The 16679-nt window shown below is 44.7% G+C and overlaps 1 protein-coding gene across 3 annotated transcripts in view; it reads right to left on the reverse strand.

The window, feature by feature from the left end:
- The window catches only part of TFRC (transferrin receptor), a 38016-nt gene extending 26566 nt beyond the window's left edge, over positions 1-11450 (reverse strand). The window contains exons 1-4 of one of the 3 annotated variants that reach the window (XM_087965594.1): positions 11400-11450; positions 4921-4986; positions 1567-1777; positions 517-721 (exon numbers count right to left, since the gene is read on the reverse strand). In XM_087965594.1, the coding sequence (XP_087821720.1) occupies positions 517-721; positions 1567-1777; positions 4921-4953 (449 nt within the window). In that variant the 5' untranslated portion in view covers positions 4954-4986; positions 11400-11450. Of the gene's footprint in view, positions 1-516; positions 722-1566; positions 1778-4920; positions 4987-11259 lie in introns of all 3 variants that reach the window. The other 2 variants (XM_087965595.1, XM_087965596.1) reach the window with 2 other exon arrangements.
- Positions 11451-16679: the final 5229 nt, after the last annotated feature.

The raw sequence follows: 16679 nt of genomic DNA on the forward strand, positions 1-16679 counted from the left end.
AAAAAATACTGAGATTCTAGAAATAGTGCACAGAAGAGCAACGAAGAAGATTAGGGGACTGAAAGCTAAAATATATGAAGAACAATTGCAGGAATTAGGTTTGTCTAGTTTAATGAAAAGGACGACTACGGATGACATGACAGCAGTCTTCCAGTATTTGAGGGGCTGCCTGAAAGAAGAGGGGGGGGTCAACCTCTTCTCCAAAGTATCCAAAGGCAGGACAAGAAGCAACAGATGGAAACTAATCCAGGAGAGAAGCAACCTGGAACTAAGGAGGAATTTCCTGAGAGTGAGAACAATTAATCACTGAACTTCAGAAGTTGTAGGTGCCCCATCACTGGATGTTTTTAAGAAGAGATTGGACAAACATTTGTCAGAAAAGGTATAAGGTTGGACTAGAAGACCTTCAAGGTCCCTTCCAACTCTGTTACCCTGCATCCAACGTAGCCAGACCCACAGCTGTCCACATGTTAACACTTTCTTCTATATCAGAAGGGACTATCAGGAAATCCTTACCAGATTGTCTCTTGGAAGTTGGCCTTGCCTAGCCGATCGGCCAGTAATTTCTTCAGGTCTCCCCAATAGAGCACTGGATCGGACGCGGGATTGTTGGCTTCGGAGTATTCAGATGGAGTGAAGACTTTCGGTGATGCTGCGCCATTGCTACACTCTGGCACTGGTGGCATCCGGGCACGGAAACTTATGTAGCCAAACAAAAATCCTGCAAAAGGTGAGGAGATGGAAGACATCAGGGTTGAACGGGTGAAGGCGTCACATCGAAAAGGACAGCACAATTCGCACACAGCTGCGTTGTTGGAAAGATCCCAAGGCAATTGGGACTTGCTTAATTTTTGTCTTGGAATCCCTTTCGCTTCTCGTCCAAGAAGCTTCTTCTGAAGTTGGAAGTGAAGAAGCTTCTTGGATGAAAAGGGAAACATTTTCCAGGGGAAAAAAAACCAAGGAAGTCCAGTTGCCTTTTGGAGGGGGGAAGCACCTTTGCGACATCCATGACCTGGATGACTGACAGACGTTGTTGAAAAGATGTATGTTTTTGTCTTAATATAAAATACAAATGAAAATAAAGGCAATGGAAAATAAGGGGAAAGGGGATAGCATGAGGGAAAAAAAAGAAATAAAAAGCAGCGATTTCCAACTTCTTTCCATGCAGTTCACTTACTCTCAACTTCTTCTTTAAAAACAGCAAATGTAAATGCCATTTATGTAACAATAACCTACCTAAGAACAAACACAACGCTATTGAGAAAACTCCATGATTATTTTAAAAAGTTGGCAGGGCAGTACAGGTAGCCCTCGATGGTATGCCACAACTGACCCCCAACATGTCTGTTGCTAAGTGAGACCCCGTGCCTTTAAGTGAGTATGGCCCAATTTTGCAAAGTTTCTGGCCACAGGTAAGTGAATCACCGCAGTTGTTAACACGGCTGTTTGTTAAGTGAACCTGGCTTCCACCCGTTGACTTCGCTCGCCAGAAGGTTGCGAGAGGCGACCACGTGACCCTCTCCGCTCATGTTTCTCAGCAGCCAATCGCGCCTCTGCTCAACTTACCTATTAGAAACAGGAGGGCCACCCCGCCACACACGCAGCACAGGTGCCGATGCCTTCTGGATTTGGCTTTCCTGGGGGGCAGATGGTCGATCATGCCGTTCTCCCCCGCCTCCTCTTCCTCGGCCGAGAGTTTCATTTCCACACGGCTGCTGTCCCCGTCCGGCTGTCGGGCCAAACTGAAGCGAGTATAGGAGAGGGGCTCCGCTCCGAACTAGAGATAGGAGATTTGATCGCACAAGAGTGGGGGGAAAAAAGAAAAGTCACCCTTTCTTGTACAAAAACGACACAATCTCGCTTCCTGCCATGCAGCATGCGGCTCACAAGCATTACGGAGCTTAGAGCTGGAAGGAACCGCTGACAAAATGGATGGACGGACCTTTATAGGCTTCTGAGGTTTTGTGTTTGAGATGCTCCAGGGGGCCGTGCAATGTAGTGAGCTTTGCGTCTTTTGCTACTCTGATGGTGGTGGGTAAATCTTATATGTCCCAAAGGTCATGTCCTGTTCTTGGGGGAAATGCACATTCAGAAAGAGAGCACATCTTTTCTCCTCCTGTCCTGGCCACTTTTTACAGAGGCACTATGGAGAGCGTTTTAACGCACTACATCCCTGTTTGGTTTGGTGGCAGCAGCGCCTCAGATAGAAAGCCCCTACAGAGAGTGGTGAGGACAGCCAAGAAGATCACAGGAAGTTCGCTTCCCGTTATTCAGGATTCTGCTTACAAGCGCTATGGGCTTAGAGCTCAAAGCATTGTTAAAGACCCCACACCCACCCACTTCATGGTCTGATTCCGTTGCTCCCCTCTGGGAGGAGGTTTCGAAGTATTTCTAGCAGGGCTACAAGATTCTGGACCAGCTTTGCTGCCTATGACATCTGTCTGGCAAACTCGCAAGATTCGTTTCTGTCCCATGTACATGTTTGTTTCTCTGTGTCACATATGGCAGTACATGCATACTTTTGTATTTACTCCTGTATTTATTTTGTCATGTTTTTATGTAGCATATATTGGAGGTGGTGACCCTTTGAGAGCTGGAGGCAAGGAAATTTCATTTTAATGTGCGCTGATTAGTGTCCGTTCAAAATGGCAATAAAGTTATTCTAAAGTCTCTTATTTTTATTTTAATCCAGCTGAGCAGGAAGGCCTGTGGGTTGACCCAGGTACAGGTGGGTCCTCAACTTACGCCAGAACAGAATCCAACACATTGCTAAGAAAGAGTGGAGTTGGGCCCCATTTTACAACCGGAGTTGTTATGTGAATCACTGCAGTTGCTAAGTGAATCATGCAGTTATTAAGAAAAAACTGGCTTCCCCCATTGACTGTGCTGGTCAGCTGAGGTGGTTTACAAATAAGTGACCTCAAGACACTGCACTGGTCGTAAATACAGATAGTCCTTGACTTAAAGCAGTTTACTTAGCAACTGTTCAGTTACAATGGCATTGAAAAAAAGTGACTTACGACCATTTTTCACACTTATGTCCACTGCGCGCACGTTGTCAGAGATTTGACACACTGGTATATACACTCCCTAGAGAGGTGCACCTGGCTCTCACTTTCAGCATTTAAGATACTGCTAAATAATCATCTCTTCCCCCTCAATATTCTTATCTTAAATTTTACATTAAATTGTGTAACTTGTTTGCATGACATTAGGCAGTTTTTGTCTTTAGTTTCTTGGCGATTAGCTCAAAGTCACCCAGCCAGCTTTCATGGCTAAGGTGGGAATAGAACTCAAATGTTTCCTCGTTTTTAGCTTGGCATCTTCGCCACTAGAACAAACCGGCTCTCTTTTATTTTATCTCTCTTATTGTGTTAAGAGGAGTCACAGGAGCTGAAACAGTTCTCTGCACACATTTCAACAGCCTTGAAATGAAGCCAGCGTTCAATTAGAGATTGCCTCATTCTTCCCCTTGCTGCCTGGAGCACTTCTCAGGGGCTAGTTAATTACCTTGTGATCTGACTTACTCTCAGCTGGCTTCCTGTAGGAGTAAAAAATCAGGCACACCAGGTTTGCTGGTTAGCCAATAAACGTTCAGCAATTTTAAGCAGGCCTCCTTAAACAGCGTGTCAAGTGGCAAAAGTGAAGTAGGGCCACCTGCAATGGAAGGAGCTTCTTGATTGCAAGCTGTCCTTGAGTTACAACAGCAATTGGGTATGGAATTTCCCTTGCTAATGTAGGCAAAATGTGAAACATCGTATGTTGTAGTATCATTGTTGTTAAGCGAGGAACCTTGGATCATTGAGGGAGCACCTCCTTGTAACTCCCAGCCAGCTTCCGACAACCAAGTCAGCGAGGAAGCCAACAGAAAGTTGCAAGTCCCAGGTGGTGGGCCAGCAGGCAGGCAAGTGGCTATTGACTTAGAATGATTTTATTGTGCACTTTGAATGTGCACTAATCGGCATACATTAAAATTTCATCGCATTCCGCTCTCAAAGGGTCTACCACCTCCAATATACACTACATGAACATGACAAAATACAAAATTGTGCACATACCCACATATATTATAGGACATGGAGAAACAACACAGTCTAGTTCAGATGTACACATGTACATGGCGAGAGAAACGAATCCTGCGAGTCTGCCAGACGGACGGCTTAGGGAACAAAGCAGTTCCAAGGATCTGGAAGTCCTGCTAGAAATACTTCGAAACCTCCTCCCAGAGGGGAGCAACAGAAACAGACTGTGAAGGGGTGTGTGGGGGGTCTCTAACAAGGCTTTGAGCTCTAAGCACGTAACGCTTATAAGCAGCATCCTGAATGACAGGAAGCGAACTTCCTATAATCTTCTCCACTGTTCTCACCACTCTCTGTAGGGACTTTCTATCTGAGGCACTGGGTGGGAGAGGGCTCAAGGGGTGCACAGAGGGGTGAGGAGGGGCAGCATGAGTACAGCTGGGTGTGGAGAGAGCTCATGCCAGATGAGTGAGGGTGCATGGGTGGCTAGGCAGGTATGGTATGGGCACAGCAATGTTTGGAGAGCGGGTGCAAGTGGCTGTGAATGCAGAGGCTAGAGAAGGGGGCATGGGGTGAGCTTCCCCAAGCGACTTGCTACCTTCCCCCACTGGCTTTGCTTGTGGGTTGTCAAGGAAGGTTGCAAATCACACATGGTCACGTATGCATCAAACGTAAGTGCCAGCTGGTTGCCCAGATCCCAGACTGTGATCACATGATCACAGAAGCGCTGAGACAGTCAGAACTTTGAGGACCAGTCATAACGGTCGCTGAACAAGGGGCAGCGAACCAAGGACTATCTGTCAACAGCAATGGGTTGAAACCAGACGACGGATGGGGGGGAAAGTGTGTAATGACAATCTTATTCTGTCATATTCATTCTTATATACATAGACATCCTTACCATGTTAAATATTGCTTTCCTGGCATGATCCATAATTCCAGATTTCTTCAGCTACTTAACTGGAACCTAGAAGCCAGAAAACATAGTAACTTAGCAATGCTTCATTGGCATGAAAATTAATTTACAAAGGAACAGCGACCAGGCCTCTAGAAAGTATTCATTTGTTTAATAATGAAATTTTATTTGATCATTGTGAACCACCCGGCATTGTACATGTTTATTGTACATCTTGTACATTAGATTACATGAAGGCTAAAACATAGAAAGAACGTTTGCAGGAATTGGGTGTGTCTCATGAAAAGAAGGTCTAGGGTTGACACGACAGCAGCCTTCCAATATCTCAGGGGCTGCCCCAAAGAAGAGGGGGGTCAACCTATTTTCCAAAGCACTGAAGGCAGTGACAAGAAGCAATGGATGGAAACTAATCAAGGAGAGAAGCAACCTGGAATGAAGGGAGAAATTTCCTGACAGTCAGAACCGTTAATCAGAGGAAGGACTTGCCTCTAGAAATTGTGGCTGCTGCAACACTGGAGGCTTTTAAGAAGGGACTGGACTGGACCACCATTTGTCTGAAAGGGTGCAGGGTCTCTTGCTTGAGCAGGGGGGGCTTGGACTTAAAGACCTCCAAGGTCCCTTCCAACTGTATTATTTTGTTAAACGATATTAGAACCCGGCATCTATTTCCCAGAGATTCTGCTACCACGCCCTTCTGCTCTTGCAGTTACTGTAATTATCAATCAATAATGAGGTTTCCAGGCATTAGATCATGTCCAGTGTAGTAGTAAAGGCTTGCTGACATTATGCTAACAATAACCTGGCAACTGCCAGAAAGCAGAAAGCACTTCTGCAGCCAGGAACCACCCTCTCGACTTGAGATATAGAATATAGGACCCAAAACCCAGGGAATTAACCCAAACTTTAAGGATGCGAACAATTTCATAACAGCAATGCCAACATGGGCAGCCCAGGCATGAGGCTTCAACTCCCTCCTGTAGCCAGGGGTAACCTTCAGCAAAATCTACATTAAGAAAAGAGTTTTTTCTGTTGGCATCCCCCATTGTAAACCCGTATGCAAACTTGGAAAGCTGTGGAGCTGATGTTCAAACAGACTCAGTCTTATTACCCACAAACTGTGCTAAATGGGAAATATAACAAAATCAACATAAATGTAGATTTGGGACAAATCCTGGGGATTAAAAGATCTTGATAAAAGCAGGATTAGCACTAGAAACAGAGCAGTGGAGAACAAACACACACACACACATCCATTTCTCATCTCAGATTTTTGCCAACACGAGCTATCAAGATACTCAGAAGAGAACAAATTGCTTTTAAATTGCAATTACCGGTGATTATGTTCCTTTGCTTCCCCTTTCCTTAACTCTTATTAGACAGTGATTTGCAGGTAGTCCTTGGTTTATGGCCACAATTGAGCCCAGGAATTCTGTTGCTAAGCAAGGCAGTTTTAAGTGAGTTCTGCCTCATTTTATGGCTTTTCTTGCCAAGAGCTGTTAGTTGAGAATTGCAATTGCAACATTGCAATTGCTCAAGTTAGTGATGGGTTAGTGCAGTGAATCTGGCTTCCCTACTCCTCAGAAGGTCGCAAAAGGGGATTGCGTGATCCTGGGACACTGGCAATCGTCGTAAATATGAGCCAGTTGCCAAGTGTCTAAATTCGGGTCATGTAAACCACAAGGATGCTACCAATGGTGTGAAAAATGGCCATAAGCCACTTCTGTCTGTGCTGCTGTAACTTTGGTCACTGTTAAGTCAAGGACTATCTGGATTAAAATATTAAAGTAAGTCCATCTTGCTGTGGTATGGAGGTTACCAAAGTGCTGTCTTCCTTGATTTAACTCGGTTTATTTTTGAAAAATTGGTTTTATCAGATGCTGCTTTGACTATAGTCCTCTACACTTTATTGGGGTGTGTGTGTGTGTATGTGTGTGTGTGACAGGGATCTGAAGCAGCCATTGTTTGAGGGGTTGGTGGGACTCCCTGGTTTTCCCACCCCTACTTTCTTTTTTGGGAGGGGGGGGATTGGCTTACTACAGGTAGTCCTCAACAGTTCATTTAGTGACCAAAGTTACAACTGAAAAAAGGGACTTATGACCATTTTCCACACTTATGACCGCTGCAGCATGGTCACGTGATCAAAATTTGGATGCTTGGTAACCGACTCATAGTTATAACGGTCGCAGCATCCCAAGGTCACACGATCCCCTTTTGTGACCTTCTGACCAGCAGAGTCAATGGGGGAAGCTGGATTCAGTGAACAAACCAACATAGCTGCGGGGATTCACTTAACAGTGGCAAGAAGTGTCATAAAAGGGGGCAAAATTCACTTAACCGAGGTTGCATTTGGAAACAGAAATGTTGGCTTCAGATGAAGTCGCAAGTTGAGGGCTACCAGTCTTATTGTAACTTCTCTCCTTCTCTATGTGGTCGTAACTCGAGGACTCCCTGTATTATTCCCAGCTGCTCTGCCTAACGTTTTAAACAAGGGTTTGACTTTCAGCCAGTTCTGCACAAGGTACATTAAGTGTTGCCTTTTATAGCAGCTCATGAGGTCGATTGTGTCCTGCACCAAATTGTCCTGACTTAAAATTCCTAATGCTCCTATTTCAGAACCCTGGTTGTTTTTATTTATCCAAACTTGTACACTTTCTTGGCTTTTGGTACCTGAAAAGGCAACCCCTGAAAAGGAAGTTACAACTACATATAGTCGCTGACTTACAAGTTCATTTAGTGACTGTTCAAAATTACAGTGGCACTGAAAAAAGGGACCTAGGACCATTTTCCACACTTATGACCGTTGTGGCATCCTTGTGGTCACCTGATTAACATTGGGACACTTGGTAACTGACTCGTATTTATGACAGTTGCAAATGTCCCGGGGTCATGTGGCTCCCTTTTGCGACCTTCTGACAAGCAGTGGGGAAGCTGGATTCACTTAACCCGTTACTAACTTAACATTTGTAGTGTTTCACTTACCGGTTGTAGGAAAGATCATAAAATGGGGCCAAATTGACTTAACTATTTTACTTAGCAACCAGCTTTGGGCTCACTTCCATGTTTTGCTCTTTCCAAAAAAACCTCCAAAAAGGTATTTAAACATTTGCCTATTTAGAATCAATGTAATGAGAGCATTTTTACAGCTAAGTGAGAAGCCGCTCTCAAGTTGCAGGTGATAAGAAATCTTAATTCTTGGCAAGCTCAGTGCCTGCACATGTTCTGGCTAGAACAGATTAACCGCTTCAAGGAAAACTGGATGTTTTCTGGCTAATTTGGACTGCTAGGCGTGAGATATGAAGCAAATCAGACCCCACCTTTTCAGGAGAAGATATGAAGAAATAGGCCACTGCAAATTTGAGGCAACGTAATACTCCATAGATTAAAAACTGAATAAATACAAATGAAACATACAGTCTCTTTTGTAACAACCCTTTCAGATTTACCTTTACTTTCGAGAAGATATTAAAAAGCTTCATACTTTTTATATGGTCTTGCCTAATTATCTGAACAAGTAACCAATGTAAAATACTGCTGAGGAAGCAGCAAACCACATCTATTTCCCTTCAAGATTAGCTAAAATAAGGAACTCTAATTTGCTTTTATGTACAAATAGGACAAAAGTGTCCATGGATTGCTGAGAAATTATCTTTGATAATGTATTATACTGTATTAACTGCCCAAATTGTTCTTTGTTGCAAGGTAAGTTTTTTAAAAATGCAAACAGTAAGTATTTGACTGGATTTGTGGCATACTTATAAAGCTGTTAAAATAAAAAGCACAACATTCTGTAGATAAAACTTTACTATTGTATTAGAGCCAAGAAAGCATACTTGATAGTATGTTTAAACATATTTGTAGTGTTGGAAGGGGTGGGTTAACTTCCAACAGTAGAGAGTGAGTGTGTGCATACATATATAACATTTATGCTACTTCCTCGATAAGTTCTAAAGCAACTTACTTCCTCCATAGATTTTAATTTTACCAGTTGGTAATATTTAAAGATAAATTTCCTAAAGGGGAGACTTAAATTAAGTCTCATGTACAAATCTATTTGTTACATTAGAGTCAGCCCCCATGTCTGCAACTCCACAAAATTTAGGTTGACACTAAATTCTATTTTCCATTCAAGTGTTATCAGGTGTACTATAAATGATGCATATAGGAAAAATTACTTCTCCCATATATAGAATTAGCCTTAGCAATGATTAAGAAAGGAAAATTAAGGTTATAGTGGACAATTCAAGTACTGACTCAGGAGGCAGCAGTAGGAAAAGGCAAGCAACATGATGGAAAGAATGAGGAAAAGAATAAAACTAAAATAGCTATTTATAGTTTACTATATTTATAAGCATAATAATTAGGATATAAACCCTCTCAAGCAAGTCCCTTATGAAGGAGAGAACATGGAAGGGGGGGGGGGTATCATTCATAGCTTTAAACATTAAATTCTGTTTTCTTCTACAAGTAAATACACATAGGCATAGCAAGAAACAGTTCCTAAAATATTATAAACCAAGAACAAATCTAATCATTCTGATTAGAAGCAAACTAATCTTTAAAAACATTCTAACATTAACAATAGGGTGGGCATAGAATACTAAAGATGTAGTTTCTTTAGGTTAGCTTTATAGCTTTAGTTTTAAAATTAGTTTTTTATAATGCAATCTAAACTGATATAATTTAGTTCATGTTATAATAAACTTGATAATTATGTTGTTTTTTATATAGTTCAACTGAATGGGGTTTAGATTTTTATCCCCTTTAATTTTTATAAATAACTCAAGGCTGAAAACTTCTCCAACATGCCTTTTCCCCACAAAACAACCCAGCAAGGTAGGTTGGGTTGAGACAGAAGAACTGGCCCAAAGTCACTTGGCCAGCTTTCACGCCTAAGGCAGGATTAGAATTCACTAACATAGTTTCCTGGTTCCTCGCCTGGGGGGGGACAATGAAAGTGACTCTCAAACTCATTTAAAGCTGCTATATCATGGTTTAGAAAGCCCAACAATGTTAATTTACTCAGTAAAACCATCAGTCACTGTTGCACTTCATTTGCAGCAACCACCAAAGCCTAGAGCTCATTGAGAGCTTCCTCTTTTAAGACATTAAAAGCAATTCCAATATTTAACTCCTCCTGTCCAGGAGTCGAATTTCTGCAACATCAGAGGACAAAGAGGTCACTCGCAAGCTACCAGTAGCCATTATGGCAGGAGAGGAAAATTTAACTTTAAAAAGCGCCTCAAGCCAGTGGAGGAAAATGTGGCTCAAGAAGGAAGTAAATCCCCTCCACTGTCACAGACACAAGAAAAGGCAGGTTCCCACCACGTGCCTGAATCCAATACTTGCTTTAATCAAACCAACATAGATTTTTAAAAAGATACTTTCCTAGGAGGCGGAGGGATGGAAATTAGGTGCAAAATGCATCATTTTGGACACCTCCATACCATTATACCTTGGCAACTTTTAAGAACTGGGGACTCCAACTCCCAGAATTCCTGAGCCAGCACAGCTTTTAAAGAGAAGGGTCTTCAAACTGGGCAAGTTTAATACTTGTGGACTTCAACTCCCAAAATTCCTGGGAGGAGGAATTCTGGGAGTTGAATTCCACAAGTCTTAAAAAGCTGTCAAGTTTGAAGAGCCTGCACAGCTTTTTAAGACCTGGGGACTCCAACTCCCAGAATTCCCCAGCCTGCACAGCTTTTTTTTAAAACTTGGGGACTCCAACTCCCAGAATTATGGGAGTTGGAGTCTCCAGGTCTTAAAAGTTGCTTAAGGTTGGACCTTCTTGCCGTATGCTACTGCAAGCCGCCCAGAGACACTTTTGCATAGCATATAAATATAAATTAGGCGCTTATAATACATTTTTAGGTGCTTATTCCATTGGGGGGGGGCTCTCGCCCTGCAAGGAGAGAAGCGGCAACCGGGGCCCCCCCGGGCTCATCCTCCTCCAAAGTGACCGTGCGGCTGGGCTGAACCAGCTCCGAAGCACGTGGCGGCCATCCAAACGCTCCACGCCGCGCGAGCCTTCCTACCCACCCACGTCCACGCGAAGCCTGTCCCCTTTCTGACCAGTCCCGGGGCAGGGGCTGCTTGGAGAGACACCCTCTCTCCGCTTCCCGGCGTCCAAAATGGCTTCGCCAAAAGCACATGGTGAAGGCCGCAGCAGCTGGGGCTTTGCAGCGGCTGTCCTTCCACCTCTCCCTCCCCCGGGCAAAGCTTCCCACCCGTCCAGGCGGGTCCCGCAGTCAAAAGGGGACCATGCAATGCAAGGCGTGCATGATCGCATTCCTACGTACGTACATGCATGCAAACCCACCCACGCACCCCTCTCAATTCTGCTCCCGCGCGCGGTGTTTCACCTTCCCCGGCCGGTTCTTCCCCGCGAAGGGCAGCTCTTTCAGCGGGGTCCGTGACACCCGCAGGCCCCGCCCTTCCCCGCAGGCCCCGCCCTTGCGTAACCTCACCAGCAAGCGAGAGGCGCGACTTCCACTCCTTTCTGTCTCCCTCCACTGCACGCGGTCCACCCCGCGGCGTGCATCCATATAAGCGGAGGCGACAGCCAATCAGGACACCGCCTTTCGCTGCTCGCGCCAACCGCCCGTCGCTGATTGGCGGCAGCCTCCGCGCCCCCTTGCCCCAATCCCTTTCTTCGCCCAATTCGCTCCTCCCTCCCAGCAGGTTACATGAGGGGGGGGCGGGACTGCTAGGATTGGCAGCCGGTCCGACCTATCCGTCACCCTTGCTGCGGGCAATGGGAATAATAGTACGAGCCCTTTAGCGACCCTTGGGAAGGATTAAATGTATTCCTCGTGTTCAGCAATATAACGTCAGAATAAGAAATGGCCACACGTGGGTCACGGGGCCCAAGCCTGTCAGAGGTGGGAAAGAACCAAATGAGGCGGGAAACGCGGAATAAAAATCACTTCAGGCCCAAGAGGCGCCTTCACGAAAAAGGACACCTTCGTCTCGATTGGCATTGCCGTCAGCCAATAAGGAAGCGGAAGAGGGCGGGAGAAGGCCTTTGACGGTTGGAGAGGGGGCGGAGCAAAGCAAAAAAGGCGGGAAATAAGCCCAGGCGGGATGGAGGCCCTTCAATATGTCGATATACCAATTTCTTAATCCAGAAAAAGATTTTTAATACAAGCAAAAATGAAATGCCTCACCAACTTCAAACACTAAATGTGCATCACAAAGTAACTCGTTAATTACAAGCTGGGAGAGACACATAAACATAGGAATGAGCTGCAATTAAAGATCCAATGATTAAACATTCCTGATTGCAAAAGACCCATTGTGTCTCTAATGGCTGCCTTCTATTTAATCCCAACTGGATTAGGAATTGGAAAATTCTCAGGCAGTTGGAGCCAATGGAAAGTCCAACAGTTTATGCAATTTTAAGATGAGTTGACTTCCATTCCCAGAATTCCCCATTCAGCTGTGCTGGGAGTTGAAGTCAATGCATTTAAGGATAGCCAAACTTGCAAAACACTTTTAAATAACATTTGTGTTTGCAACAAAAGGAAACAGTTATAAACTACTTCAGTTTTCTTTTGCAAGAATTTCCACAGAAGATGGTCACAAGTTGTTCTTAAACCGAATTATTTTCAAATCACCATCTCATATGTTTTCCCCATGTTTTATCCAACCGCAGGAAGTAAAAGTGCAATATGATTTCAAAACAAAATAAAGCAATGCTTCTATGCCTATTGAATGTTACTTTCTGGTTTTAAAACATGGTTTGATTCACTTAACAACTGTGTTACCTAGCCAGCATGCTTTATGAGGGGTGGACTTCAACTCCCAGAATCCCCCAGCCAGCATGCTTTAAGCAGGGTGGACTTCAACTCCCAGAATCCCCCAGCCAGCCTGCTTTAAGAGGGGTGGACTTCAACTCCCAGAATCCCCCAGCCAGCCTGCTTTAAGCAGGGTGGACTTCAACTCCCAGAATCCCTCAGCCAGCCTGCTTTAAGAGGGGTGGACTTCAACTCCCAGAATCCCCAGCCAGCATGCTTTAAGCAGGGGTGGACTTCAACTCCCAGAATCCCCAGCCAGCCTGCTTTAAGAGGGTGGACTTCAACTCCCAGAATCCCCAGCCAGCATGCTTTAAGAGGGGTGGACTTCAATCCCCAGCCAGAGGGTGGACTTCAACTCCCAGAATCCCCAGCCAGCCTGCTTTAAGAGGGTGGACTTCAACTCCCAGAATCCCCAGCCAGCATGCTTTGGGGTGGGCTTCAACTCCCAGAATCCCCCAGCCAGCCTGCTTTAAGGGGTGGACTTAACTCCCAGAATCCCCAGCCAGCCTGCTTTAAGGGTGGACTTCAACTCCCTCCCAGAATCCCCAGCCAGCCTGCTTTAAGAGGGTGGACTTCAACTCCAGAATCCCCAGCCAGCATGCTTTAAGCAGGGTGGACTTCAAGTCCCAGAATCCCCCAGCCAGCCTGCTTTAAGTGGGGTGGACTTCAACTCCCAGAATCCCCAGCCAGCCTGCTTTAAGAGGGTGGACTTCAACTCCCAGAATCCCCAGCCAGCATGCTTTAAGCAGGGTGGGCTTCAACTCCCAGAATCCCCAGCCAGCCTGCTTTAAGGGGGTGGACTTCAACTCCCAGAATCCCCCAGCCAGCCTCTTTGAAGAGGGCTGGATTTCAACCCCAGAATCTCCCAGCCAGCCTGCTTTAAGATGGGAAGGCTTCAACTCCCAGAATCCCCCAGCCAGCCTGCTTTAAGATGGGAGGACTTCAACTCCCAGAATCCCCCAGCCAGCCTGCTTTAAAGGGGTGGACTTCAACTCCCAGAATCCCCCAGCCAGCCTCTTTGAAGAGGGCTGGATTTCAACTCCCAGAATCCCCAGCCAGCCTGCTTTAAGAGGGTGGGCTTCAACACCCAGAATCCCCAGCCAGCATCCTTTAAGATGGCTGGACTCCACAAAATCTTAACACCGCTGAAGTTGGACGCCCCTGTTCTAACCCCCACAAACCCCTGAAGGCCCAGTTATCAGGGGACCAGAACATCATTCCCATCATTTTGGCAGAAATTTCACAGGGTCAAGGAGAAGCAATTTGGGGAGGGAGTGGAAAAACATCCCCCAGACATCAAAACAAGCTGTTGGCAAGGCAGACGTGAAGGTCTAGCAATTTGGGCGCCCCAAGGTTACACACCAGGGCCTACTTTTCCAATCTTTGTTTGTACGAAGCAATCAAATATTTGGGCCCAGCCTTCCCATTGAAAATTTACTCAGAAACACGGAGGGTCATGAACAGCTCTGGCGCCTTCTGTTTACCAGAAAATAGGTGTCTACGTGCCGACCGGAGAAGTGTGCAATATTGGGATTAAAAATGGACAAAGGTATCTCGGAGTATTGCACACCTCTGGGTTCAGGCAGCACGTAGAACCAGGTCAATCATAAACTTAATTCCTGCCTTTATATCACAGGCTCGGTTGGCTTTCAGCTAGAGTATTATTATTATTATTATTACTATTATTACTATTACTATTATTACTATTATTATTATTATTATTCCTGGTTCAGCTACGTAGTGCAAATAAACTCAGACTGAATGATATGTTTCTGATGAGGAACCCCCAAAATTAATTCCTTAGGATAAACAGGTGGTGGGAATGCAGCGTGAAACAGGTTGGCTTTTGTCAGCACGTGTGTAGTTATGGAAAGTCCTCAACTTAGAACAGTTCATTTAGTGACCGTTGGAAATTACAACGGCACTGAAAACAGCAGATACAGATTAACAGAGTTGGAAGGGACCTTGGAGGTCTTCTAGTCCAACCCCCTGCTCAAGCAGGAGACCTTATATACCATTCCAGACATATGAGTGTTTGGAGTGCTTAATATTGTACCCTGCATCCTTGCCTTCTGGATTTTTGGGCTAGAACTCACATCGGTCCATTGCAGAGAGCACGGAAGCACAGCACATCGGAACGACGGGTCTAGGAAATGGTTAGGACCCCTGACAACTTGCTTCCAATCTTCCAGCAGAAACTCCAGACTGGAAACTCTGAGAAAACTGGACTTCAACTCCCAGAATTCCCCAGCCAGCATGGTTTAAGAGCGGTGGACTTCCAGAATCCCCCAGCCAGCCTGCTTTAAGATGGAAGGACTTCAACTCCCAGAATCCCCTAGCCAGCTTGCTTTAAGAGGGATGGACTTCAACTCTGGGGAATTCTGGGAGTTGCAGTCCACCCATCTTAAAGTTGCCAAGCTTGAGACACACAACAAAGCTTCCTCAGCAGGACCAGGCCTTTAAATCTCTCACAGGTGCCTTTATCCAGCAAGCAGGAACTGAAAGCTGCTAACAATTAAAACCCAATTTAAGAGAAGTGAAAGAGGAAGGACAGACCCACAACAATGGTGTGGAAAAAAAAACAGCCCTATCTGGCAAGGGTAGTCATATGCAGATGAAAAAAAGGGAACTTTTAAGGCCAAGAAAAAAAATATGGGAATAATTTTCCCCTTTTAATCACTAAGAAAATTGCTGGGGCTTTTTCTGATGGTACAAAAATGAGTCTGATCAGCTGAGGGACCACCTAGTATTTTTGCACGTTAAAAAAAATGAAAACAAACCAGGTGTTTTTCTGCTAAATGCAAAGCCACTGTAAATAATAGTTAAAGTATTAATCGGAGCCCTGGAAAATCCCTGTTTAATTGCTCTACTGATTAAACTGGAGCTTCCTTATTTTTATATCTTTTCTTTTCTCACTTTCACCCCCCCACACCTTAATTTTTTAAAATAAACTTTTTAGTAGAACAGCCATCAGGAGGGAGATGGTCCCCGACTTAGGACCACAAATTGAGCCCAGAAGATAGGGTGTGTGTATTTACGATGGTTGCTGTGCCCCTTTTTCACGACGGCCATGGGATCCTCTTTGACAACCTTCTGACAACTTGAATCTGGATTTCCCCCCCATTGACTTTAATTATCAGTAGTTTGCACCCAAATAGATCAGCGAAATGCTAGAGATGTAACCATAAGCAAGGAACTTACTTTCACACGTGGTGGACCTGTCCAAAAGCTAGGAAATACTTGCGAAAAGTAAAGAATTGGTTAGAAGAAATTACTAAACAAAAAATTGAGATGAAACCAGAACTAGTTTTATTGGGCATACTAAAACAAAATATCTGCAAAAAAAAAATGCAATATATTATGATAGATATAATCACAGCAGCCAAAATTGCCTTCGCTCAAAACTGAAAACAAGATGACAATCCCTTAGACGTAATGGTAATATTAGGAAGGTTCTTGAGTGTGCAGAGATGAATAGGTTAACTAAGGAGTTAAAAGACAGGGAAGAAACGGAATACTATAAGATCTGGAATGTATGGTACCAGTGGTTAGAGAACAGACGTAAAGTTGTTACATGAACAGATCACAGTTGGAAGGGACCTTGTAGGTCATCTAATCCACCCCCCTGCCCAAGCGGGAGACCCTACACCATTTCTGACAAATGGCAGTCTAATCTCTTCTTGAAAGTCTCAAGTGATAGAACTCCCCAACTTCCGAGGGCAACTTCTATTCCATGGGTTGATTGTTTTCCCTGTCAGAAAGTTTCTCCTTATTTCCAGGTTGAATCTCTCCTGGATCAGTTTCCATCCATTATTCCTTGTCTGGCCTTGGGGTGCTTTGGAAAATAGCTTGAACCCCTCCTCCTCTCTGAGGCAGCCCCTCAAATATTGGAAGATGCTCTCCTGTCTCCCCTGGTCCTTCTCTTCCCTAGACTAGCCAGGCCCAGTTCCT

This window comes from Notechis scutatus, chromosome 4, assembly GCF_049901735.1.
Source record: "Notechis scutatus isolate UNSWTSFEM ecotype Mainland chromosome 4, rNotScu1.2, whole genome shotgun sequence".
In the NCBI taxonomy this organism is placed as follows: domain Eukaryota; kingdom Metazoa; phylum Chordata; class Lepidosauria; order Squamata; family Elapidae; genus Notechis; species Notechis scutatus.